This window comes from Hemitrygon akajei, chromosome 11, assembly GCF_048418815.1.
Source record: "Hemitrygon akajei chromosome 11, sHemAka1.3, whole genome shotgun sequence".
Classification (NCBI taxonomy): domain Eukaryota; kingdom Metazoa; phylum Chordata; class Chondrichthyes; order Myliobatiformes; family Dasyatidae; genus Hemitrygon; species Hemitrygon akajei.
The window spans coordinates 119020774-119033792 of NC_133134.1; the positions used below are offsets into that span (position 1 = coordinate 119020774).

Here is a 13019-nt window from a genome sequence, read left to right on the forward strand (position 1 = left end):
TATAACGCTACTGCAAAACAACAAATTTCACGTCATATGTCAGGGATAATAAACCTCATTCTGATTCTGATTCAACATTCTTAACTGAGCTCTTAATCTTCTGCCACCAAGTTGTTGGCCAGCTGTTGAAGGCAGAGTTTACCATTCCTTCCGGATGACAGATAAACCTGAAGACAGCAGCCAAAGATCCCAAACTGAAAGAAAGATCAGCTTAAAACTGGAAACCCCACAACAGTGCAGTATAAAAAAACATAATACTCCTCTGTACTCTTTGTAAGAGACTTTATTGATTGCAAAATTAGCGAAACTCCATTATGATGTTTTATAAAATGTTTATGTTGAAGAAGACAGAAGAGCATCTAATAAGCAGAATGGCTTACAAAGACTTTGCCAAGTTAAAACTTAGATTTACATCAGATATAGAAATTGCTATTCCCATTAACACATATAGAAACATAATTCTTGTCCTTAATTAACGTTCCAAAGGTGGATATCGGGCAGTTTCTGAAACTGATTTAAAGAAGGGATTTGTACTTGTACCTCAACTTCTACAAACTCAGGACACCTTAACACACTTCACAGCCCAAAAATACACACCTAATGAACAGTGACTGATATAAAGTGAGGAACCGCAGCATTCTTTGAACGCACTACTGTTATATAAACAAAAACGTAAGAAATGACCAAGGTTTAATGACAACATTTCCAAATAGTGCCCCAGTTTTTTTTTGCATTGAACTAATGTGCCAAATTTCACTGTATGCTCAGGTCAATGGATTAGACTTGGAATGAAATTCCATAAGACATGGGAGCAAAATTAGGCCATTCGACCCACTGAGTCTGTTCTGCTAAAGTAAGATGATTGCTACTGATTTAATTCTGAACAATTGGTTCAGTGTTAGCATTCCTAAATTGGTATTAGTGCTATGAATTGCCTTGACCCTGTCCTTGATTGTTCTAACTTTTTAAGTGATAATTTGAAGAGATGTTGATCAATAACTGTTGCCTCATGTGCAAAAAGATCTGTACACACAGGGCAGTGGTAGACAATGAAGTCTGGGACTTCATCCTCTCCATGAGTTATGTGTTAAATGGAATACAAAGGGGGAAACACAGGACAAAGATACAGAGACCACAGGTTTGACGTCTTTGGTCAGAAGGCAGGTGAATATTACTGGGCTGCAATCAAGCTCAGCTTGTGGCTTAGGGTGAGCAGAAACGCATTCCACACACTATCAAAAGAACAAAAATCCCATTCCCACTCCCAGACCACATTCATCCTTCCCGAGATAAAGGCAAACAGCTCACAATATGCTATGGCTTTGTTTAAAGGCATCAAAGCAGAGATAAGTAAAGAACAGAAGATTATGTGGACATGATTAATGGGGAAAATGGAAACGCCATGTGAACGAGAAAGCTCAAGTGCTCTGCATAATTCTTGTGTGTACGTTCTACAAAACTCTCCTGACCATAAAATGATAAAACTGCAGATACTGGGAATTCCAAATAAAATGATGGAAATACAATGTCAGATCTGACCCCGTTCTGTGGATTTCTCCACTGCACTACTTGACCACAGCTCAACCCGCCCTTGCTGCAGTCTCTCTCACTTCCCAACAAGCTTTTGCCTTTTCTTGGGGTCCTTGTGTGGCAGGTCTTTCTATCTGACAGGAAGTCACAGCTGACCAAAAGGGAGCTAACCTTGGGAGAAAAAGCACTTAACAGGCGTTCTGAGGTTTCATTGGGTTTCCTTCTCGCACCGCACCCCGTCACCCCACAAATCACTACACTAAAAGCATCAAGTCTTGTTCCTTCTTCAGATCAGAAGAATGCTGGAACAAGACGGCACAGCAGTGGTTCATTTTATCATTCAAAGATCATTCTTTATTGCAGTATTTTTCTAAGGAGACAACACTTCTGCTTATTTTTAAAGGCACAGTGTCAGACATTTCACTCCTTTCAGTCCGAGTGCCAGGCTGTTACTGATTGGGTATAATGATGACGTTTTTGCACCCCTTCACATTACTCAGCCTGTCACAGTTGAACTGTGCAAGCAGTTTCCGCTGGCCTGCTTTATGAGGGGAGAATTTAGCCCTTAACTTCACCTCCTGTTGTGGCTTAATGGTCTGAACCCTGAAACAAAAAAGAGGGAAGCATCAGTGTTTTTTGTCCATTAGACGCCGTGAATGAGTCTGTTGCTTTTTTAAAATTCTGGTTCACATCAGGCAAACGAATGATCAACCATCCAATCACATTTTGTGTTCTACATAATAAGTCACAAGTTTCACAGCCACACAAGACCAAAAGACCCAGTAAGTATTCATACTGAATTTTCTAACTACTTTCTCAGGAGAATTGATTATGAATATTAAATTATGAATACTTAACAGACATACCTTGTCTATGCTGCATTCATGTTTGTAATGATACTGGGCTGAAAAGTCTCCAGTACAGACTTAGACAGATTAGGAGAATGGGCAAGAAAGTTGCAAATGAAATACAATGTTGGAAAATGCATGGTCATGCACTTCGGTAGTAGAAATAAATGTGCGATATTTTCTAAACGGGGAGAAAATCCAAACATCTGAGAAGCAAAGGGACTTAGGAGTCCTTGTTCAGAACACCCTAAAGGTTAACTTGCAGGTTGAGTCAGTGGTGAGGAAGGCAAATGCAATGTTAGCATTTATTTCAAGAGGTCTGGAATGCAAGAGCAGGGATGTGATGCTAAGGGTTTATAAGGAACTGGTGAGGCCTCGCCTTGAGTGTTGTGAACAGTTTTGGGTCCCTCATCTTAGAAGAGACGTGTTGGCATTGGAAATGGTCCAGAGCAGGATCACAAGGATGACTTCAAGAATGAAAGTGTTATCATACAAGGAACGTTTGATGGCTCTGGGTCAGTACTCACTGGAATTTAGAAGGATGAGGGAGGATCTCATTGAAACCTTTCGAACGTTGAAAGGACTAGACAGAGTAGATGTGGAAAGGATGTTTCCTATGGTTTGAGGGTCTAGGACAAGAGGGCACAGCCTCAATATAGAGGGGTATCCATTCAAAACAGAGATGCGGAGAAATTTCTTTTGCCAGAGGGTGGTGAATTTGTGGAATTTGTTACCACGTGCAGCTGTGGAGGCCAGGTTGTTGGGTGTATTTAAGGCAGAAATTGATAGGTTTTTGATTGGACACGGCATCAAAAGTTACAGGGAGAAGGCTGGGAAATGGGGTTGAGGAGGAGAAAAAATATATCAGCCATGATTGAATGGCGGAGCAGACTTGATGGGTCAAATGGCCTAATTCTGCTCCTATGTCTTATGGACTTATAAGATCATAAGGACATAAAACATGGAATCAAGATTAGGCAATTTGACCCATCAAGCCTGCTTCAACATTTCATCATGCCTCTGTATATAAAGCATATCTAATATGCCCAGCATTTGTGTAATTGACAGACTCAGCCAAAGGCAACGGTCTTAAGGACATTTTAGAGGAGATGGAGAGGTAGAGATGTTTATGCAAGGAAAAGGCAATTGGGATAAGGAACTGAACAGTTTTATTCTTGATCATTAAAAGTAAACTTGCTATATAGTACTGGCCATAACTTGACACAAAAGTTCAGTTCCACATAAGTCAGTAGATTGAATTTCAGAGGCATAGTACAGTGCACTGGGGTTATTAAAACAATGCACAGTTAATTAATTTCTAGGCTGATCTATTTTAATGAACTGCTTGAGGGATGGACCTCAGCCAGAATTCGGAGAGATTTTAGGAAGGGGAAGTGAAGTGAACACACACAATTCCTTATTGAGGAGTCAACAGTGGAAAGGATGAGCAGTCTGAACTTCCTGGGCACTAACATCCTGAAGGACCTGTCCTGTGCCCAGCACAATGATGCAATGAAGAATGCCTGCTGGTAGCTTCAGCAGATTCAGCATGCCATCAACTGTACAAAGCTCTACAAATGTACAGGGAAAAGCTTTGCATGACTCCAACACAAGGACTTGCAGAGAGTAGTGGGACTCAGCTGCTTTCACTATGGGTACAGCCCCCTCCACCAACGAGGACGTCTACGAGAGTCGATGACTCAGGAAGGCAGCATCCATCATTAAAGACCACCACCAGCCAAGTCAGGGAATTAGCTGGGCTTTGAGTTTACACTTTCAAAGCAAAGATTATACACTCAGCAGCCACTTTATTAGATGCACCTCTATTCCTGCTCGTTAATGCAAATGCCTAATCTGCCAATCATGTGGCAGCAACTCAATGCATAACAACATTGTCAAAAGGTTCAGTTGTTGTTCAGTCCAAACATTAGAATGGGGATGAAATGTGATCTAGGTGACTTTGACCATGGAACGTTTGTTGCTGCCAGATGGGGTGGCTTATGTATCTCAGAAATTGCTTATCTCCTGGGATTTTTATATATGTCAGTCGGTAGAGTTTATTGAGAATGGTGCAAGAAAGATAAAAATATCTAGTGAACGACAGTTCTGTAGGTCTTGTTAATATGAGGGATCAGAGGAGATTAGCCAGACTACTTCAAGCTGACAGGAACGTGACAGTAATTCAAATACAACAGTAGGTACATGAGGTAAATATTACAGTGGCCAGTGAGTGTAATTCCAATATTGCTTGAGGACTGTAGCTGAGCAAGCTCCAGCCTGAGCCAAAACCGCACCTTACACAAACCATCTCTGCCATATCTTCTACTTACGGGCACGGAAGTCTCTGTTCATCAGTGAGGCCTGCTCCCTCGACCAGGAAGATACCATTACACAGATCGTTTGGCAACGGGTTGGTCAAGGAAATTTCTGCCACCAGTTCCCGGTACTGCACTGGCTCTCCAATGATCTGAAAGAATAAACATGTTTAAGTAACAAAGGGTGCATTTTGTTCTGTGCAAGATGTTAAATAATTGATTTAAATTAAACTATTATAAAGTACCGAAATCAACAAAATATTTCATTTTGATTTTCAAGAGCAAAATATGGGCTTCATGCGCATCAGTTTTTCAAATTTTATCTGCTGTGTCCTTACGTTCTTCCACATGGAATAATTATCTTAGACTGTGCTATATCAGTTGTATTTGATGAAAGAATATTTACATCTGGGACGCTGGAGGTACAAAAGGCTGGGAATGACAGAAAGCAGTAGGAGCAATGTTAGAGACACAGAGAAAAGGAAAGGTAGAACGTGTGGAAACAGTCTTGATGAAGGGTCTCAGCCTGAAATGTTGACTGATTTCTGATTTCCATAGATGCTGCCTGATCTGCTGAGCTCTTCCAGCACTTTGTGTGCTGCTGTGGAAACAGTAATGTGACGGTAAGGATATTCCTGGCCTGTAGAATGGGCTCAGTCTCTCCAGGAACATAAATGGTAGCATTAAAAGAATAAAGGACTAAGCATTGGTCAAATAATATTACCAGAGGAGCTGGTGGGCTTGGAAATTAGTAAGTCCATAGAACCCAATACCGTACATCCCAAAACATCAGATAAAAATGTTTTCAAGAGTTTTGAAGGAGGTTGCTACAGTGGGAGTAGAAACTGGAGCATAGGGTTGAGGGGGGTTGAGGGGGGTTGTGGGAAACACACATACCGGCAGGAAGACCATGCAAACACCACACTCACAGTCAGGATTGAACCTGTCTCTGTGGAACTGTGAGGTGGCAGCTCTACCTGCACTGTGCCATCCAGTCACGTTTGGTGTGTTTGACCATAATTGGCAGAGCAAACAATGGCTCTTATTAGTAAGAAAGAATCCAGAACAATAGGCCCCTGTGCTATCAGTATGCTGTCTAAGGTTTGACAAGCCAGTCTCTGTTCTGAATCACTGGCACATGCATTAAATTTGTTGTTTTGCAGCAGCAGTACAGTACAAGACATAAAAATTACTGTAAGTCACAAAATCAACTAAAAATAATGTGAGAGACGCATACTGTTTGGGGATTGATTGTCCATTCGTAAATATGATGGTGGTGGGGAAGAAACTGCTCCTAAAACTTGAGCGACACGGGGAGAAGCGAGCTTTCACAGGACTACGCCACAGTGTTTTCAGACTTGGTTTGGTATTGTCACATGTACCAAGATAGAGTGAAAGGCCTGTCTTGCATACTATTCATACAGAGCAGGTTATTTCACAGTGCATTGAGAAAGTACAAGATCACATAATAGAATGCAGAATAATGTGCAGTGCGGCCAGACAATCAGGTGCAAGATCATAACAAAGTAGACTGTGATGTCAAGAATCCATTGTACCATATTAGGGAACCATTCATTACTCTTATAACAGGGGGACAGAAGACGTGCTTGAGCCTGGTTGTACGAACTTCTGCTGAATGGGAGAGGGGAGAAGCGAGAACGTCTGGGGTGGGTGGGGTCTTTGATTATGCTGGCTGCTTTACTGAGGCAGCAGGAATTGTAGGCAGTCAATGGAGAACAGGCTGGTATCCTCAATGTGCTGATCTGTGTCCACAGTTCAAATATACAGTATCTGATGCATGAAAGCTATTACAACGAAACGCAAATTCCTACCAGATTTCCTGGCAATCCTTACCTTAATTTGCAGTTCTGGATTCTGTATTGTGATCACCTTTTTGGCAACCAGTACTTCGTTAGTGTCGTACTCAATCACGAGGGCTGTGACGCATATCTGGTTGTGATCTACTAGGGACTTGGTGTAGTCTGCGTAATGCACCTGAAGGGTCTCAGTCTTTGCTGAAGGAAGAAAGCAATATTGAATAAAACTTTAAATATTTTTTACAGTAAGTTATTCTTGATTTTGCTGCTTTTTCTCTTTGGTCTTCTGTTCTGTGGTATTACAGGGATATACAGCGTGTAGTTCTCTGGTGTTTGCGATGTTGAACAGTGGTGTGTAGAAGAACATCTCTAAACACACAGCACATTGAACCTTGAAGTAGATAAGCTACAGCAGCAGAAGACCATCAACTAACACTCAGTGGCTACTTTTTAAGGTACAGGACGTGCATAATAAAGTGGCCTCTGAGTGTATATTAAGTGAATGCCCCCACGTACGAAAACCGACCCCGCTCCTCTAATTTCAGTGGAGCCTCCTGGTCTGAGCTATACCTGAGCAGGCAGTTATTCAATCAGTTCTGTAGCTATCTGTGACTGCACATCATGCATCTACCTGCTTTGTTTCTTTTTTTGTGCATTAATGATTCTTTTATTGCGTTGTAGGAATCAAAAAATTATTGTGAAGGTAAAAGTTGTTTTATTTCCTGGCCCCTTTCTTGATTATCTTCACACTAACTTGCATTTGAGCCATCTCCACAATCACAGAATTACCTTCTTGAGGTCCAATTATGAAGTGCTCCTGATCCTTCCAACCACATTCTTCATGCGGTTTCCCATTGTATGTAGTGGTCTGGGCACAGAGCAAGAGCCTGCAGTCCTTCTTCACTGAGGATCCATTTGTGACAACCACAGAGGCTTCAAAATCACTCCCGTTCATACAGGACCTCTTGGCATTCAGTTTTATAGTGAATGGTTTGTTCTCCTCGCGGGGCATGTTGGCCGTCATGTTTGCTTTCCTGTAAACATTCCTTTCTTCCTCAGAACCTTTTTAAAATTGAACAATTGTTGAATTTATTAGAACAGTTAAGTACATACTTTTACTTCCATTTATGTGTAGATCATCCCAGTATGAACATAACCAGTGGACCAGTGGCAGGCTAGGCTAATGGAGAATGAGATAAAAAAATATTTTCAGACTCCTTCCCCCTACCAAATTTTTTAAAAATTTTGTATGTGTGTGTGTGTGTGTGTGTGTGTGTGTGTGTGTGTGTGTGTGTGTGTGTGTGTGTGTGTGTGTGTGTGTGTGTGTGTGTGTGTGTGTGTGTGTGTGTGTGTGTGTGTGTGTTGGTTGGTTTAAACAATCAGTAGTTAGGGGAATAAGTGGACTCACTGTGACGTGAGCATCTGCATTTATGCGTATGCTATAGAGGAACAGGTTCTGGAGAATGGTTAACTATACTGTTGAGTAGGGAGAAGAGCTGAGAGCTTGTAGGAGAACAAATGTTAATCAGTCCATTAGGATCAGCCTATTTCAACCCAAGCACTGGATGTGGGGATCGTTAGGGAGCATCCTTAAGGATACGGTGCTGCAGAGGAAACGGCATTATTGAAGTGTGATTGAGATGAAGATGTCAAACGATGGGAGCTGTAGAAGGGAATAAGGAGAAGCAGGAAACACCAGAACCAATAGTTTGACTGGAGGGTTGAGCGTGGAAGTGGAAGTGATTGCTACTTGTTGTTGGCTACCTTGGAGCATATTGTGCTGGGGTATAAAGGGATGATTGCAAAACTCTTTGTTAATTAAACCAATTGTGTCTCTGAAAACCATTATGGTATATTCCATGAAATATTGTAAAACTAATCTCATTAACAATGAACAACACATACAAAATGCTGGAGGCGTTCAGCAGACCAGGCAGCATCTATGGAAAAAGTACAGTCAACATATAGGGCTGGAACCCTTCAGAAGCACTGGAGACAAAAAAGCTGAGGAATAGACTTAAAAGGTGGGGGAGGGGTGTAGGGGAGAGGGGACCACCAGGTGATAGGTGAAACCTGGAGGGGGAAGGATGAAGTAAAGAGCTGGGAAGTTGATTGGTGAAAGAGACAGAAGGTCATGGAAGAATGAAAAAGGAGGGAGGAGCACCAGAGGGAGGCAATGGGCAGTCAAGGTGAGGGAGGAAAAAGGGGATGGGAAATGATGACCTTGCAATTATAACAAAGGCATGTTGGGGTTAATTCGAGACTGCCATTACAGGTCAGGAGTGGCTCACGTAACACACATAATGTTAGGAGGCCGGGATGCGAGGGAGGGGGGAGCGAAACTGGGGACCCCGCTACACCGATACTATTAGTGTCACGCGATTCAGTAAACAAAAGAAACAGGTAACTCGTGAGCATATGGCTGCGGGCCAATAAGATGGACACAAGTGCCCGATATTACCTAATATGTAGCGGGGTTGTGCTGGGGGGAAAAGGGGTATAAATAAGAGCAGATTGTAAGGGGAAAACAGAACGCCTTCTCCAGCGACTCCGTCGATTCGCTGTACCAGTTACGAATTCTGCAATAAAGCCACGTTTTGTAATATTCCGGTGTTAGTTGTCTCTCTTCCTAAACGAACACAGGGCAGAATTTCAAGCCCAACATTTGGTGACCCCGACGTGGGGAGGGAGAGACAACACAGGCTGGCGGGTCCGACGGCAGACAACTTGCGGCCGCAAGCTCGACTAAGGTCAGGAAGTGCCTGTTATATCAAAGACTTCCACTAGATAGTTAAATCACTGAGTTAGATCTTGTCTGCTGACGGATCCTCACCAACCCCAAATTACCCTGGGAGAGATCATTCCCGGTGCAGAATCGTGACTGGTAAGTACTAACTCTTATCTGTTTTTAGGAAGATTCTCCGCCCGTGGAAAAGTCTTCTGAGTGAGGGTACCCGCCGCCCACGATGGGCATAAAAGTCTCAGGAGTGAGGAGAATTAAGTCGCGGTACACCGTAGTACACAGGGATACTGACGGCGCCTACCTTAGACTGGTTGTTAAGAGGAGAAATCTCCCACGCGAAGGTCAGGTTTTGAAAGGCGACCGTCCCACATTTGATCCTCTCTGTGTACTAGGGAGCCATGGAGCACTTCAATTTCGAGTTACCAAAACTCAGACATTGGTGTGTGTTGAGTAACAGAGTATATGAGAGTTTTTAGAAATATGGTAAAATTGATAACTCTGCGAGTTCAATAATCTAACAGTGAGCAGCCGCAGGGGTCGGACACCATCAAGGTAGGAGTGGAAGTGTTCCTCCGAGGCCCAGGGAAGCTCACCTGGAACGGAAAACGGTGGCATGGTCCATACCCTGTCGCTGAGGTCAACAACAGGGCATTAAAAGGTAAGAAGGGAGGGGGACAATAACTGGCATCATTTTCTACTGGCTAAATAAGATCTCTGGCAAGTGGGGAGCGTTTCTGGGACAGTCGGCTCTAGGACTGTCTATTTAAATTGCTATCTTTATCACGTGTGGTTGTTGTTGCATACCCTGTATTAGGACCCTAGTCATCCGGACTATAGATCGAGCCTTGACTGGAAAGAATGGACCTCCACCGGCGTACCAGGCACCCTTGTTCCCGGTGGAAGGGGAGGACACGGCCCTCCCGGAAAGCGGACGCGCTATGTGAGGACACGGACTGAAATGGACCATGGCAAGGGGGGGATTGTGAATTTGTTATTGATTAAGTTTTCTGAAATGTTGCATGCTACTTGTAAAAATTGCGGATGTTTAGGGAACCCCTACCCATATTTTGTGACCCTAGGTCGGACAAATCAGGATAAGCAAATAGGGAGGACACGCCAAAGAGTGCCGGGGGACGCTCACCTCTCTGCCTGATCCCGGCAGCCGCGGAAAAGATTGTAAGGGATGTGGGGATGTGGCCTCTGGGAGGCCAAGGGAGGGAGTGTTGGGGTTAATTCGAGACTGCCATTACAGGTCAGGAGTGGCTCACGTAACACACATAATGTTAGGAGGCCGGGATGCGAGGGAGGGGGGAGCGAAACTGGGGACCCCGCTACACCGATACTATTAGTGTCACGCGATTCAGTAAACAAAAGAAACAGGTAACTCGTGAGCATATGGCTGCGGGCCAATAAGATGGACACAAGTGCCCGATATTACCTAATATGTAGCGGGGTTGTGCTGGGGGGAAAAGGGGTATAAATAAGAGCAGATTGTAAGGGGAAAACAGAACGCCTTCTCCAGCGACTCCGTCGATTCGCTGTACCAGTTACGAATTCTGCAATAAAGCCACGTTTTGTAATATTCCGGTGTTAGTTGTCTCTCTTCCTAAACGAACACAGGGCAGAATTTCAAGCCCAACAGGCAGGATGAGATGATCAGTTGACATGACAGAGAAAGCAGAACAGAAACAGTAATACCTCTGAAGTAAAGTTACGAGGAAGTTGATTGACTAACCAAAAAATAGCTTTTTGCTCAATCATTAAAGTATGTAAATGGAGGGAACTTTTCTCAGACAGAACAGTCTGGGAGACTTTCTAGCAAACCACACAAAATGCTGGAGGAACTCAGCAGGCCAGGCAGCATCTATGGAAAAGAGTACAATCAGTGCTTCAGGCTGAGACCCTTCGCCTGGACTGGAGAAAAAAAAATGAAGAGTCGATTTAAAAGATGGGGGGGAGGGGAGGGGGAAGCACAAGGGAAACACAAGGTGATAGGTGAAACATCTGGGAGGGAGAAAATTAAAACAAATAACTGGGAAGTTGACTGCTGAAAGAGATGCAGGGCTGGAGAAGGGGAAATCTAATAGGATAGGACAGATGGCCATGGAAGAAAGAAAAGAGGGAAGAAGCACCAGAGGGAAGCGATTGGCAGGTAAGGAAATAAAGTGAGAGAGGGAAAAGGAGATGGGGAATGGTGAAGGGGTGGGAGACATTGCCAGAAGTTTGAGAAATCAATATTCATGCCATCAGGTTGGAGACTATCCAGACAGAATATAAGATGTTGTTCCTTCAACCTAAGTATGGCTTCATTGTGACAGTAGGGGAGGCCACATCAGAATGGGAATGGAAAGAGGAATTGAAATGAGTGGCCACTGGGAAATCCCACTTCTTCTGGCAGACAGAGAGTAGGTACTCGGCGACGTGGTCTCCAAATCCAATCTGCAGAGATCGCTCCCTCGCAACTCCCTTGATCATTCGTCCCTCCCCACTGATCTCCCTCCTGGCAAGCAGAACAAGAGCTACACCTCCTCCCTACAGGGCCCTAAACAGTCCTTCCAGGTGAGGCGACGCTTCACCTGTGAGTCTGTAGGGGGTCATTTACTGTGTTCGGTGCTTCCGTTGTGGCTCCCTGTATATAGGTGAGACCCAGTATAGATTGGGAGACCGCTTGGGGTTTCCTCTAAATGCTCCGGTTTCATCCCACTTTCGAAGATATACAGGTTAGTAGGAATATTGTTCCCAAGGGTGTAATTGGACCTGTGAGCTCATTGATCCAGATGGGCCTGTTACCATGCTGTATCTCTAAAGAAAAATAAAATAATATCAATTCTTTCACTGCTTACCTTCTGGATACTTGTAATTGTGTGTAACATCTTCACGCTCATCACGTCCCACAGCCTTTGTGCTGATATACTGACCAACCAGATTAGAGTTAACGCCAATCTGTTTCCTTGTGCTGTCGTCATAGACCAGCCATGACACGACGTCTGCATTGACTTCGGCAAAGACAAATGGGGTATCAAATTTCATATCAACGTCTCCATTCTTAATAGCTTTGAGCGAGGAAGGACCACAGCAGTAGATCCCTGAGGAGAACAACGCTTAATGTCACTGCATTGATAACAGTTCACCAACTGAACAATGTGCCCAGTTCATGTACCCACAATACTGTTTACGTGTTGGCCTTCCTTATTTAAGCATGGATACCATCACTGCAGGACTTGTATGTGTCCAGGACAAAGAAGTGGGCAGCAAACTTCAATTTGAGTATTACCCATGTTGCAAATTACTTTTCTCAAAAGCTGCCTTCTAGACAGTGCTATAGGACTATTAAAACAAAAACTTCACAACAGCTTAAAAGTTTCTTTCCACCGCCTCCCCCCTCCAGCAGTTAATCAGATCGACCATTCTCGTTAACCCTCCGCGCCCCCTCTGTCAATTACCTCAGTCACCGCACTGCATTGTAAACACTTTAAAGACAGACAGACAGACATACTTTATTGATCCCGAGGGAAATTGGGTTTCGTTACAGTCGCACCAACCAAGAATAAGTAAATATAAACCACTTTTTATAATGCTGCTACATTGTAAATATTTATATAATTCCTTTATTCTGTATAATTGTTGAATGCTGTTGTTTTCTGTTGCATATTGCGTCAGCACAACACAGCAATTTTCTAATACATTTAAATTCATATGCTGAATAAAGTTAATTTTTGATAAATCTGGTGACACAGAATTCAATCCACTGTGTGTGGATTCAATC

The 13019-nt window shown here is 43.4% G+C and overlaps 1 protein-coding gene and 1 long non-coding RNA gene across 2 annotated transcripts in view; one reads left to right on the forward strand and one right to left on the reverse strand.

Annotated features, from left to right (window-relative positions):
- Nucleotides 1–265: 265 nt before the first annotated feature.
- LOC140735963 (protein-glutamine gamma-glutamyltransferase 2-like) overlaps nt 266–13019 on the reverse strand; it is a 56323-nt gene continuing 43569 nt past the window's right edge. Inside the window, exons 9-13 of the mRNA XM_073061591.1 lie at nt 12097–12339; nt 7300–7572; nt 6548–6708; nt 4709–4845; nt 266–2133 (exon numbers count right to left, since the gene is read on the reverse strand). Coding sequence (XP_072917692.1) covers nt 1980–2133; nt 4709–4845; nt 6548–6708; nt 7300–7572; nt 12097–12339 — 968 coding nt within the window. The 3' untranslated portion in view covers nt 266–1979. The remainder of the gene's footprint in view (nt 2134–4708; nt 4846–6547; nt 6709–7299; nt 7573–12096; nt 12340–13019) is intronic.
- LOC140735964 (uncharacterized) lies at nt 8762–10835 on the forward strand. The gene is made up of 2 exons (XR_012100850.1): nt 8762–9394; nt 9775–10835. It is a non-coding gene; the product is annotated as an uncharacterized lncRNA (long non-coding RNA).